We start from the raw sequence: 14,842 nt of genomic DNA, 5'->3' as shown, positions 1-14,842 counted from the left end.
AGCTGCCAGTGGAACTGCTGGATTTGGGTTTGACTACAACTTTTACATCATAGCAAATGATACAACGCTAGATTGAACTGAATATGGAAATAACTCATAAAATGTGTAGCTCGTGTGGCTGATGGTTGGGTTGAGTCGTTCTCCGATCTTGACAATCCATTTGCAAACGTTCGGTCACCATACAAGGAGACGCCATCAGTGCGCTGTTCGTTTGTGGTTTGTCCCTGAATGCCTGGCCTTCATATACTTGTCAATCAGCTGATGGGTTGTCATTGCGGAAACTCAATTGTGATGTAGGGAGGGGGTCTTGTCGCTGATTGTTTGCGTGGCGAACTCTATGCTCTGTGTGTATGGTCTAGAATTTTGCCTGCATTGGCTTATAAATAGGATCAAGGTCTACATGTCTGTTTACAGAACTGTTTATGGAAAGCCATCTTTTAGGAATTCACTTGCATGCCGCTTGTTTGCTTGCGCCATGACTTTCACTGATGCCCAGTGAATTTCTGCCCCTCTCGACCTTCCTGGGTAGAGATGGAAGTGGCGGCCTGACTGCTCCAAGAACAGGGAATTTCCGTCATTCCAACAGCAACATTGAGGAAAGTACTTTATTCTAAAGGAACGAACCAAGCTACTGGATAAGACCGATGTGGTCTACAAAATCCAGTGTGGAGACTGCAGCAAATATTACGTTGGCCAAACTGGAAGAAAACTACCCACGAAGATCGATGAACATCAACTGGCTGTTAAGTGACATGGCCAACTCTCCCTGGTCTCTACCCATGAAGATCAAGAGGGGCACAAATTCGACTGGGCATCAGTGAAAGCCATGGCGATTTGTTCTTTGGGTTTTTTTTGGGCGTTGAGGGTTTGACATTTTCTTGATTTGTGGCTCTCTGTGTGAAGGTGAATCTCAGGGCTGTACACGGCATACATACTTGGATAATAAAGGTACTTTGAATCCTGGATGTTTAAAGGAAATTTGGATGGGTACATGGATGGGATGGTTATGGAGGGGTATAATCTGGGTGCAGGTTGATGGGATTAGGCAGGTTAATAGTTCAGCACGGATGGAATGGGCCAAAGGATCTGTTGTGCTTTATGACTCTGTAACCAAGTCAGTGGATCAAGTCATGAGATTTATGGTTGCATGGAGAGGTGGGCAAACAATGTGTTTTGGTCTTCCCACGTTGGATTGTGCCAGGTTCTGGATTTGTCAGCTTTGCACCGTGCCTGTCAAAGGCAAGAATGCAGACTTTGAGAGAGGGCTGCGAGAGGACAGACGCTGAACGTGGTTCGATTCACCCATCACCGGGACATGACTGCAGTGCGAGAAGCGACCTCCCCGTAATCCCCGCCGCTGGGGATGCCACAGGGCGCTGTACGGGATCAGTCTAGCGAGAACAAAGAACGTAAACACGAGATCCTGTAGATGCTGGAATCCTGAGCAATGCACACAAAATGCTGGAGGAGCTCGGCAAATCAGATGGCGGGGGAATAAACAGCCGGTGTTTTGGGCCGAAACCCTTCCGCAGTACTCGGGACATCGAGCCTGCCCCGTAGCTGCTGATTGATCTGCTGAGTTCTTCCAGCATTTTGTGTTAGCACTCCAGAAGGAAAGCTGCACGTGGTGATGTCCCACGTGCCTATGCCCATCGTGGTCACGGGTATGTGACAATGCTTTTGGAGTAGTTAGGTGGCCGCATTTCCTCTGCCTAACACAGTAGATCATTCAAGAAGCAGTGGGCCAGAATTAGAATCAGCTCTAATTTATCAAATGTAAGGCCCAAATCATCTTTACATTCAAACTACCAAGTTTGTATTTGTGTGATTTTTACTTTCAAACAAACCAAGCCTTCAGGAATAACTTATTTCCATTCATGCTATGGTTTTTACTTCATAAAACCTCTGAGCATTATAGTGATTAAAATTATTACCAAGGACTACACCATAAAGACGGCAGAGGATAATTACTGATGTAGCTATTTTGAATTACAAGTCATTTGCCATGGGCTGAGTACTGAACGTAGAACTTTCAAATGAAGTTACTCAATTTAGAACACAATATAGAAGAGTACAGCACAGAAACAGGCCATTCAGCCCACAATGTTGTGCTGTACCAGCTAAAATGTAAATCAAAAACAGCCAAACGCTAATCCCTTCTACCTACACTATGTCCACATCCCTCCATCTTCCTCACATCCATGTGCCATTCCAAACATCTCTTAAAAGCCTCTAATGTATTCGCCTCTACCACCAGACCAGGCAGCACATTCCAGGCATCCACCACTCTGAGTTTAAAAAAAACTTACCCCCCCCCCCCCCCACCGAACCTATCCCCGCTCACCTTCAATGCACGCCCTCTGGTATTAGACATTTCAACTCTGGGAGACAGATGCTCTCTGTCCAATCTATCTATGCCTCTCATAATCTTATAAACCTTTCTCGGATCTCCCCTCAGACTCCAGGGCTGCAGAGAAAACAACTCAAGTTTATCCAGCCTCACATGATCGGGCATCCACTCTAAACCAGACAACATCCTGGTAAACCTCTTCTGCACCCTCTCCAAAGCCTTAATATCCTTCTTTATAGCGGGGTGATCTCCAGATGGGGCTTAACCAAAATTCTATAGTTGCAACATAACCTCTTGACTTTTGAATTCAATGCCTTGACTAATAAAAGAAAGTGTACCTTGAGTTGCCTTAACCACTTTATCAAATGTGTAGCCTTTTTCAAGGAACTATAAATTGAACCCCAAGGACTCTCTGCTCAGCAACTCTGTTAAGGATCTTGCCCTTAGCAGTGTACTGTCTCCTTGCATTTGCCCCACCAAGGTGCAACACCTCACATTATTCTGGGTTAAACTTCATCTGCCATATCGGCAACTGATCTATGTAGCACTGTAGGAAGAAGTCAAGCTAAAACTCAAAAGGGACACTGAATTTGCAGGAGAGTGTTTAGAGAAGAATAACTTCATTGCTATTCTTCAACAGAACAGTGAAGAAGATGAAGCCATCTTTCCTTCCCTGAACCCAACTACTCCATGTCCAACACACAAAATGCTGGAAGAGCAATTCAGCAGGTCAGACGGCATCTATGGAGTCAGTGTTTTAGGCCGCGACCCTTCATCAGGTCTACAAAGAACGGGGAAGAAGCCAGGATGAGAAGTTGGGGGGAGGGGGAGAGGAAGTACAGAAGACCCTTTTGAGCCTGCTCAGACGTTCGTAGCCAATCCTCTGGCTTGGCTCCACTTTCCCGCCCCCTTCCCCCGTGTTGGCGTACGTACGTGTTTTCGGAAGAGGTCCGCGTGCGGGCCCAATGACTGTGGATCTGCATCACGGATAAACTGCATCACATCCTCCACCGCCCAGTTGGATGGGTCCCTGCTGATCATGCGGGGTGGATCTCGTGACGCTGTAAACCTGTCGGAGCCTAGAGAGAGGAACAAGACACAGTAATTGCCAAGATTATCCTCAGTACGGGTGTCCAACAAGGCTGCATCCTCAGCTGCCTACTCAAAGTTCAAAGTACATTTATTATCAGAGTATGAACGTCTCCTAAAAGGCAGCCATGAAACAAAGAAACCCAATAGAAGCCATTAATAAAAACATTGTTAAACACCCAATGAGCAGAGGAAAAAAATCATGCAAACAATAAACACATTCAGAACTGAAGTCCACAAAACGAATCCCTCCACAGACCCTTAGTTCAGCGTAGGGCGGAGCTGCGAGTTGAACCAGCCTGTTCCTCGCTTCACGCCCTGACACCTCGACCTTTTCGATCTGCCTATATTGTCCAAACACTGTGTTCAGTCGCTTCGATACGCTCTGGGGCGTGGACCCCGCTGCCCTGACTCGACCTGTTCCCAACCTCTCCAATTAGGCCCAGAACATCAATCAATTGATTCCTGAGTCTTCCTCGCTCTTGGCGACGGGCCCGTTTCCTCGCTTCACCTCAGTTCTGCCACATCAAATTGCCTCCAAGTCCAAAGGGAAGTTAGACTACAGGTTTGTGATGGCTGTTTTGCAGAAAAAGAGGGAGTATCTATTGCCCGTACATTCATGATGGCGTGGTCAGATCCTGTTTTCACTCTGTCTACAATTTTGCCTCCGATCTCATTCCTTTCCCTTTTGCTGAATCTGTCCATTTCACACTGGACAACAAATATTTTCGAAAGTGTTGCTGCTGCTTCAGAAATGTCTTTGTTTATGATGGACTGCTTGAAGCTGAACACAAATATAATTACAGACTACTTGCATCACATGGGAGTTTGGAGAAACAATAAATTAGCCTTAATTGAATATAATGGGATTAATTGCATTACAGTGCGGATGCTTTGTAATAGTTCCAACTCAACTAAAAATATTTTGTTGATAACTTTCATTTGTACTCAATGTCTGAGGCTTCTCACTGAAGTGTCCAAAAATAACCAGCCAGGTTTGATGGATTCCAGTTGCCCTGATATCATTTCTCCGTGACCGCAATGTTCTGGTGAAACCTTTCACCGTGCTCGTCATTGACAGCACCAAGATTTGCAGGGAAGAAGTCTAAATGGGAATGCAGAGAATGAATCTTTAGTAACCTGTTGCACTTCATCGTTTTGTATGCTTGAAGTGTGATGTCAACCAGTTGTACATACTGTAATTTAGTGCTCTGTAGTTGCCAAGAAAATTTTCAACACCAGCCTTGAATGCCTTCCATGTGATTTTCTCCAGTCCCACTAGAAGTTCTTTGAACTGCCTGTTTGATTTGTGGACTAACAAAAATACCTTCCTTTAATCTTGGCATCAGTTATTCTGACTTGAACAATGATGTGCGATAGGGAAATGTCATGGTGATTTTCATGATCAGCAGCCTAAAATCCATAAGATACACCTAAAAGTACTCAGGAAACAAAATCTTTGTTGTCCAATGTTTTAGCCAGTTCAGGTGACAGAGTTCAGTTTGTTTCAGCTCATGGGTGCAGACCATTTTCCTTTTACGTCCCAGTTGATTCTAACTACTTATTTGTAAATGATCTCTGATTTACAGGTTATCAGTAGGTCCTTCATAATATATACTTTTAATTATCTCAATCCAGGAAACAACAGCCCCACTTCTTCCACCACCTGGTGAGAACTAAGACATTTGTTTTGTCTATTTGTCCATGGACCTTGACCAGATTCAGCTAGCTGTTCTGCACATTTTTAATTTATTTTCAGGCAAACAGTCCCCACTCTGGCCTCTTACCTCTTTTCACCTGCCTATCACCTCCCCCTGAGTCCCCTCCTCTTTCCCTTATGGTCCACTCTCCTCTCCTATCAGATTCCTTCTCCAGCCCTTGACCTTTCCCACCCACCTGGCTTCACCTATCACCTTCTATCTATCCTCTTTCCCCTCTCCCCCACCTTTTTATTCTGGCATCTTTCCCCCTTCTAACTCTGTCCTGAAGAAGGGTCTTGGCCTGAAATGTTGACTGTTTATTCATCTCTATAGATGCTGCCTGACCTGCTGAGTTCCTCCAGCATTTTGTGTGTGTGCGTAGTGGTGTAACTCTGGATTTCCAGCATCTGCAGATATTCCCGTGTTTATAACAGCCTCCACTTCCTCAGGAGGCTAAAGAAATTTCCCATGTTCCCTTTGACTCTGCCAATTTTTTTTTAAAGATGCATCACTGCTTGGGATGCACGCCCACATCCACAAGAAACTGCAGAGAGTTGTGGACAGAGCTTCGCACATCAGGAAAAGGGGAGGTGCAACGAGACCTGGGTGTCATTGTACACCAGTCATTGAAGGTGGGCATGCAGGTACAGCAGGCGGAGAAAAAGGCAAATGGTATGTTGGCATTCCTAGCAAAAGGATTTGAGTACAGGAGCAGGGAGGTTCTACTGGAGTTGTACAAGGCCTTGGTGAGACCACACCTAGAGTATTGTGTGCAGTTTTGGTCCCCTAATCTGAGGAAAGACATTCTTGCTATACAGGGAGTACAGAGAAGGTTCACCAGATTGATTCCTGGGATGGAAGGACTTTCATATGAAGAAAGACTGGATTGTCTAGGCTTATACTCGCTGGAATTTAGAAGATTGAGGGGGGGATCTTATTGAAACGTATAAAATTCTAAAGGGATTGGACAGGCTAGATGCAGGAAGATTGTTTCCGATGTTGGGGAAGTCCAGAACGAGGGGTCACAGTTTAAGGATAAAGGGGAAGCCTTTTAGGACCGAGATGAGCAAAAACTTCTTCACACAGAGATTGGTGAATCTGTGGAATTCTCTGCCACAGGAAACAGTTGAGGCCAGTTCATTGGCTATTTTTAAGAGGAAGTTAGATATGGCCCTTGTGGCTAAAGGGATCAGGGGGTATGGAGAGAAAGCAGGTACAGGGTTCTGAGTTGGATGATCAGCCATGATCATACTGAATGGTGGTGCAGGCTCGAAGGGCCGAATGGCCTACTCCTGCACCTATTTTCTATGTTTTTATGTTTCTATCACAGAAATCGGCCTCCCCTCCATGGACTCTCTGTACGTCCTGCTGTCTCGGTAAAAGAGCCGAATCGCGAGGGGTCCGAGAGCGAGGAATGACCCAACGCTTGGATGATTCAGGCATCGTGTCAGATTGATGAGGTCAGGGCGTCTGTTCCGGAGGTGAGGGACACGCCGGTTCTGCTCACTGCTCTGTAACGTTTACTTGGCTCTACACTGGACTGCAGCACCGGTTGCAGTGACGCCTCGCCTTGCGCCTGCGGTCACGCAAAACTTACTCGGCTTTGCGATGAACTGAGGCTGTGGCCTGCTCTGGCTGCAGTGACGCCTGGCTTCGTGTCTTTTATAAAAACCCCAGTTCTGAAGCTTGCTTTGATTGTTTGCACGATTTGTGTGGTTTTTTTTTCTCCCTCTCTCTGCATATTGGGTGTTTGACCGTCATTTCTTTTTGGTGGGTTCTTCTGACGTTTCCTCGTTTTGTGGTCGCCTTCACAGAAACCTCCTGACCTGCTCTTCCTGCAGTAGCTCATCTTTGTAATTCGATGAGATGGCTCTTCTCAATGCTATGGAAATCCACCATTTAAATTTCAACTTTGAAAGCGCAGAACTTCGGCTGGAGCTCCTCAGGATAATGCAGGGGTTCCCAACCATTTTTATGCCATGGAACGATACCATCAAGCAGGGTTGGGAACTCCTGGGATAGTGGGATGCTGAGCCGAGGATAAGTGTGCTGAGAAAGAAGCAAGAACATAGAAGGATACGGCACAATGCAGGTCCACTCTCGCCTCTCTCTACACTTCATGTATGTGAAAAAACTTCTGGTATTTTCTGTAATATTATTGGCCAGCTTACTTTTGTATTTCATCTTAACCTTCTTAAAGACTTTTTTAGTTGCATTCTGTTGGTTTTTAAAAGCTTCCAAATCCTCTAAAACCCCACTAATTTTTGCTCTATTGTACACCCCTTTTTGGCTTTTATGTTGGCTTTGACTCCTCTTGTTAGCCATGGTTATGTCATCTTTCCTTTAGAATAATTCTTCCTCTTTGGGATGTGTATATATATATATTCTGTGCCTTTCGAATTGCTTCCAGAAATTCCAGCTATTTCTGCTCTGCCGTCATCCCTGCTGGTGTTGTTTTCCAATCAATTCTGGCCAACTCCTCTCTCATGCCTCTGTAATTCCCTTTACTCCACTGTAATACTGATACATCTGACTTTAGCTTCTCCTTCTCAAATTTCAGGGTGAATTTGATCATATTATGATCACTTTCCTGTAAGGGTTCTTTTACCTCAAGGTCTCTAATCAATTCTGGTTCACTGCACAACACCCAATCCAGAATAGCTGATCCCCTAGTGGGTTCAACCAGAAGCTGCTCCAAAAAGCCATCTCGTAGGCACCCTAGAAATTCCTCTTCCTGTAATCCAGCACCAACCTGGTTTTCCCAATCTACCTGCATATTGAAGACCCCTTGACTCGTATAACGTTGCCCTTTTGCCATGCATTTTCCATCTCCCATTGTAACGTGTAGGCCGCATCCTTACTGTTTGCGGGTCTGCACACAACTCCCATCAAACCTTTCAGCCACGACTCTCTGATGCCTACAACATCACACCTGCCAATCTGCAACTGTGCTGCAAGCCCATCTACCTTATTCCGTTTACCACCAGCATTCCGATACAACGCCTTCGGACCTGATTTCACACTTTTCGATTTTATCCGCCTTTTACATTGCAGCTCATCCTGTTGACTGCAATTTCCCCCTCAACAGCCTCTCCACACTACACATTGCCTCTGCTTGTAACCCAGCTACCTCACCTTCAGCACTATTATCTGCCTTTCCCACGACACTTTTTGCATTGAAAATATAAGCAGATCATGAACCTAGTCACACCAGGCTCAACCTTTTGATTCCTGACTTTGTCTGAGGTCTTACCAACATCTTCCTCCACAATCTCTCCACTAACTGTTCTGGCACTCTGGTTCCCTTCTCCCTGCAACTCTAGTTTAAACCCCACAGTGCAGCATTAACAAACCTTCTCTCTAGGATATTAGTCCCCCTCCAGTTCAGGTGCAAACTGTCCTTTCTGTACAGGTATCACCTTCACTGGAAGAGAGACCAGTGATCGAAAAATCTTCTGCCCTCCCTCCTACACCAACTCCTTAGCCATGTATTGAACTGTCTAGTCTTCTTAGTTCTGGCTTCACTAACACGTGGCACGGGTAGCAACCCTGAGTTCATAACCCTGGAGGTCCTGCCCTTTAACTTGGCACCTAACTCCCTGAACTCCCTATGCAGAACCTCATCACTTGCCCTACCCATGTCATTGGTACCAATATGGACCATGACTTCTGGCTGTTCACCCTCCCACTTAAGAATGCTAAGGACTCAATTTGAGATGTCCCAGACCCTGGCACTTGGGAGGCAACATACCATCTGGGAATCTTATTCTCGCTCACAGAACTTCCTGTTAGTTCCTCTAACTAACCAATCCCCTGTCACCACAGCATGCCTCTTCTCCCCACTTCCCTTGTGAGTCATAAAGGCAACTCCGTGCCAGAGACCCATCCACTGCGACTTCCCTTTGTTTGTTCATCTCCCCTGACGGTATCCAAAGTGATATACCTGTCGTTGAGGGGGATGACCACACAGGTACTCTGCACTGGCTCCTTAGCCTCTTTTCCCTTCCAGACTCACCCAGTTTCCTGTGTCCTGCATCTTGGGTATAATTACCTCTCTGTATGTCATACCTATCATCCCTTCAGCCTCTTGAATGATCCAGAGTTCATCCAGCTCCAGCTCCAACTCAACGCGGTTTGTTAGAAGCTGCAGCCGGATGCACTTCTTACAGTTGCAGTGGTCAGGGACACTGGAGTTCTCCCTGCCTTCCTACATCCCGCAAGAGGAGCATTTCACTATCCTGCCTGGCATCTTTACTGTCCCAGCTGAGCAGATATAAAGAAAAGAAGGAAAAAACTTGAGCTTTTTGTCCTTTGCTTTCTGAGTGAAGCCTCTCTTCACTGAAGCCTCAAGATCACCACTCTGACTCTGTCCACTCAGATGACGGCCCCTGTGCTTGCCCCTGCCTTCATTTAATTTGCTCTCACTAATCAACCGCGAACGCCGATTGATCGCTGGTCAATGTTCTTTTCCGCTGCTGCGACCTGCTGCTGCCTTTTTCTCCTCGGGCTGTGGATCTGATTGAAGATCCCTCCTGTCCAAGCTTTTGATGGCCGCTGGTCTTTTCCTCTATTGGTATTGTACTGCTGCCGCAAGGATAACAAATTTCACAACGATTTGTTGGTGATATCAAACCTGATTCTGATATGGCACCAGTTGAAACACATTGACATTCAAATAGCTTTCTCTTTAAAATACAGCTCAAGACGGTCAGATGTTAAAACATTACAGCACAGTACAGGCCCTTCAGCCCACGATGTTGTGCTGACCTGCTGTAAGATCAATCTAACCCTTCCCTTCCACATAGATTCCAACTTTCTGTCATACATGTGCCCATCTAAAAGAGTCCCTTGAATGCCCCTTATGTATCTCCCTCTATGACCACCCCTGACAACACATTCCATGCATCTAGCACTCCACGTATATATTTTAAAAAAACACCTCCTCCTTGTATTAACCATTTCTGCCCCGGGGAAGAAGGTTGAACAGTGGGTCACCGCGGTGTTACCTCCAGAACTGAGACGGCGAAATGTCCCTGCGCTGTTCTGCGTCAGGCTCATCGAGTGTTGTAGAGGTCGATAAGCTCGGAACTCTCTGGAATTCCTACTCATGGGGCTGGAGGGGGTTACGGAATTAAGGGCGGAATCCATGGGATCCAGACGGTACTCTGTGGGGCCTGGGTGACCATCCTCCAGGATAAAAGGCTCACCTGGAAAAATAAATCCCCAAACGTTAAAGCATCAGACATTGACACCACCCAGGCCGTGCTCTCTTCTTGCTGCTACCATCAGATAGAAGGTACAAGATCCTCAGGACTCACACCTCCAGGTCCAGGAACAGTTACTACCCCTCAACCATCAGGCTCTTGAACAAAAGTGGATAACTACACTCACTTGCCCATCCATTGAGATGTTCCCACAATCAATAATCTCACTTTAAGGACTCTTTATCTCATTATCTCATGTTTTCATTATTTATTGTTATTTATATTTGTATTTGCACAGTTTGTTGTCTTCTGCACTCTGGTTGATCTTTCATTGATCCTGTTATAGTTACTACTCTAACGATTTGCTGAGTATGCCCGCGGGAAAATGAATCTCAGGGTTGTTTGTAGTGACATATATGTACTCTGATAATAACATTGAACTCTGAAAAGCAGGAAAATGGTAATTTAAACTGCAACAGATGAAGCTTCCTAAATAATATTTGCTGTCTTGTAAAATCAAAATTGAATAAATCTTTGAATGGATGCTGATCAGGTTTTGGTAATTAGGGTGTAAGTGATGCAACTGGATGGCGGGGTATTTCACGTGTACCTTTTAATTTCTCCGTCGGGTCCCTGAACACCTTTCTTGGTCGACCGATATTTCCCCGGGGAAAATTGAACGGCTGTTTACTGAGACTACGGACAGCTGCCTTTTTATTTTGAATTGGCATCTGCATTAAACCAAATCTTGCAAAAATTTTCTTCCTAATTAATGAATTTCCAGAAGCATTTGCATGCACAAACAGAATCAGAACCCAGCCTGGGGAACTCTGCCTGTCCGTCTCGTTGCAGGCTGCACAGGGAGATGGCATGAAGTGGTCACTTTCGTAGTCGGTATTGTGGCTGGCTGGACTGCATCGACCGAATTCCACCTGTCTCTTCTCCGTCCAGTTCTGCATCCTGTTTATATTCCGTGAAGTTTATTTCAAAATTTTATTTAGAGATACAGCACGGAACAGGCCCTGCTGCCGCACTGAGCCATGCCACCCAGCAACGCACCACTTGTAGGTAAAGACCTACAAGTATCTGGGAGTACAGTTAGACGAGAAGCTAGACTGGACTGCCAACACAGATGCCTTGTGCAGGAAGGCACAGAGTCGACTGTACTTCCTAAGAAGGTTGGCGTCATTCAATGTCTGTAGTGAGATGCTGAAGATGTTCTATAGGTCAGTTGTGGAGAGCGCCCTCTTCTTTGTGGTGGCGTGTTGGGGAGGAAGCATTAAGAAGAGGGACGCCTCACGTCTTAATAAGCTGGTAAGGAAGGCGGGCTCTGTCGTGGGCAAAGTACTGGAGAGTTTAACATCGGTAGCTGAGCGAAGGGCGCTGAGTAGGCTACGGTCAATTATGGAAAACCCTGAACATCCTCTACATAGCACCATCCAGAGACAGAGAAGCAGTTTCAGCGACAGGTTACTATCGATGCAATGCTCCTCAGACACGATGAAGAGGTCAATACTCCCCAATGCCATTAGGCTTTACAATTCAACCGCCAGGACTTAAGAACTTTTTAAAAGCTATTATTAATGCTTTTTGAGAGAGTGATTTAGATGCATATCATATTTTTACTGAGTTAAGTATTGTATGTAATTAGTTTTGCTACAACAAGTGTATGGGACATTGGAAAAAAATGTTGAATTTCCCCATGGGGATGAATAAAGTATCTATCTATCTATCTATTTAATGCTAGCCTAATCAGAGGACATTATCAATACTCTTCAGAGATTGTCTGCCTGGTGTCAATGGTCGCATAACCAGGACTTGTGATGTGCACCAGCTGCTCATACAAACTTCTACCACCTGCTCCCATGGCCTCATATGGCCCTGATCTGGAGCTAAGCAGGTGCTTTGCCCAAGGGTGACCTGCAGGCTAGCGGAGAGAAGGAGTGCCTTACACCTCCTTTGGTAGAGACTTAACTCCATCTCACCAGAATTGAACTCTGACATGCCGTAATCGCGTCATCCTAACCGCCTTACTACTCTGGCAGCCTACTCGTGTTTAGAATCAAAATTTAGCCGGAAAGATCCTATACCTTTGCTGGTTTCTCAGTTACCTGGCATGAAGCGGTCACTTTCATAGACGGAGGAGTTGTGGTTGCCTGGATTGCACTGGCTGAAAGGCTGGTTCCCGAAGAGATTGTCGCACCGTAGGCTGTGGCAGAGCTTCTCCAGGAAACGCAGTGCATACACGACACTGTTCACCGCTGGCAGGTTTAGCGTGTGCTGTTCGTGGTCAAACGTGGCTATGGGAAAACAAAAATGCAATTAATTTTTAAGAACCTCCATCTTAAAAGTTCTGCTCTGCTGACATTTTACTCCGCTCTCCTCAGCACTGAGGCTATGTCATGTCCCGGCTGCTCCGGGCTTAGTGTTTGTGAGCTACACAGTGATTTGCCCCTCTGTGTGATAAATTGAGACTATGGGCCTACTCCGCTGCTCTGGGCCTAGTGTCTGTGGACTACACAGTGATTTGCCCCTCTGTGTGATAAATTGAGACTATGGGCCTAGTGTCTGTGGACTACACAGTGATTTGCCCCTCTGTGTGATAAATTGAGACTATGGGCCTACTCCGCTGCTCTGGGCCTAGTGTCTGTGGACTACACAGTGATTTGCCCCTCTGTGTGATAAATTGAGACTATGGGCCTACTCCGCTGCTCCGGGCCTAGTGTCTGTGGACTACACAGTGATTTGCCCCTCTGTGTGATAAATTGAGACTATGGGCCTACTCCGCTGCTCCGGGCCTAGTGTCTGTGGACTACACAGCGATATTCCACTCTGCGAGATGAACTGAGACAGAGGTGGAGAGGGTCAACAACTTTATATTCCTCAGTGTTATTAAATCAGAGGAACTGTCCCAGGCCCAGCATTCAGGTGCAATTATGAAGAAAACACGGCAGGAATTTGCGAAGATTCAGTATGACATCTAAAACTTTGACAAACTTCTGTAGAGGTGTAGTGGAGAGTATATTGACTGACTGCATCACAGCCTGGAATCAAAAATCCCACAAAAAGTCATCACAGGTAAAGCCTGCCCAGCATTGAGCACATCCGCACGAAATGCTGTTGCAGGAAAGCAGCATCCATCATCAGGGACCCACCCACCATCTAGAACATTCTCTCTTCTCACGGCTGCCATCAGGAAGAAACCTCAGGACTCACACCACCAGGTTCAGGAACAGTTATTATGCCTCAACCATCAGGGTCTTGAACAAGAAGGGTTCTTTACAAGAAGGGTACTTTTCTATCTCAACCAAGATAGAAATGTTCCCACAACTAATGGACCCACTTTCAAGGTCTCTTCATCTCATGTTCTCAATGTTTATTGCTTAATTATTTATTATTATTCTTTCTTTCTTTTTGTATATGCAGTTTGTCTTTTGCACACTGCTTCAATGCCCAAGTTGGTGCGGTCTTTCATTGATTCTATTATGAACCATAGAACATTACAGCACAGAAACAGGCCTTTTGGCCCTTCTTGGCTGTGCTGAACCATTTTTCTGCCTCGTCCCACTGACCTGCACCTGGCCCATATCCCTCCAAACCCCTCTCATCCATATACCTGTCCAAGTTTTTCTTGAATGTTAAGAAAACTTTCCTTGGTTATAAGTCTATAGATTCATTGAGTAATAAATGATTCAAGTAACAAGAAAACAAATCTCGGCACTGTATGTGGTGATATATATGTAGTTTGATCATAAATTTACTTTGAACTTTGCATTAATGTAAGTGGGTGCCTCTTGGCTGGCACAGACCTGATGGGCTGAAAGGCCTGTTTCTGTGCTGTATGACGTTGTGTTCCCCAGATCCCACTGTTATCTCTCTCCATCAGTTCAAACAACAAAGCCTGGGAGAATGGGGGGGAGATTTGACAGAGATATAGAACAACATAAATGATACAGCTACAGTTGGGTGGCTGAGTGTAGTTAGTTCTCTACCAAAGGAGGTGTAAGGTGCTCCTCCCCACCGCTAGCTTGGGCAGGGAGGTCCCTTGGGCAAGGTGTAGCACCTGCTTAGCCCACCCCCCTCCCAATCAGGGTCACGTGAAACCATGGGGGCAGGTGGTGGACGGTCGTGTGAGCAGCCGGTGTACATCACAAGTCCTGGTTATGTGACCACTGACACCAGGCAGACAATCTCTGAAGAGTATTGGTAATGGCTGAGGTCACCCGTCTTATAAAGACTCTGACCGGAAGGAGGCAATGGCAAACCACTTCTGTAGAAAAACTTGCCAAGAACGATCATGGTGTTTCCTCAACTACGATTGGTGTAGAAAGACCATGATTGCCCACGACACGGCACATAATGATAAGGGTGTTGATAACAGATAGGGTAAATGCAAGCAGGCTTTTTTCACTGAGATTGGGTGTGATTAGAACAAGAGGTCATGGGTTAAAAGTTTAAGGGAAACACGAGGGGGTATTTCTTTACTCAGAGAGTGATAG

General features: G+C 45.7%; 1 protein-coding gene across 9 annotated transcripts in view; it reads right to left on the bottom strand.

Moving 5' to 3' along the window:
* LOC140715866 (polycomb protein SCMH1-like) overlaps positions 1-14,842 on the bottom strand; it is a 204,417-nt gene that overhangs the window by 3,463 nt on the left and 186,112 nt on the right. For all 9 annotated transcript variants that reach the window (XM_073028348.1, XM_073028347.1, XM_073028349.1 and 6 more), the window contains 3 exons: positions 12,455-12,643; positions 10,146-10,346; positions 3,284-3,429 (listed from right to left, as the gene is read on the bottom strand). In XM_073028348.1, the coding sequence (XP_072884449.1) occupies positions 3,284-3,429; positions 10,146-10,346; positions 12,455-12,643 (536 nt within the window). The remainder of the gene's footprint in view (positions 1-3,283; positions 3,430-10,145; positions 10,347-12,454; positions 12,644-14,842) is intronic.

Source organism: Hemitrygon akajei, chromosome 24, assembly GCF_048418815.1.
Source record: "Hemitrygon akajei chromosome 24, sHemAka1.3, whole genome shotgun sequence".
In the NCBI taxonomy this organism is placed as follows: domain Eukaryota; kingdom Metazoa; phylum Chordata; class Chondrichthyes; order Myliobatiformes; family Dasyatidae; genus Hemitrygon; species Hemitrygon akajei.
Note: the sequence above shows the minus strand (reverse complement) of the source record. Positions and strands in the feature narration are given on the sequence as shown.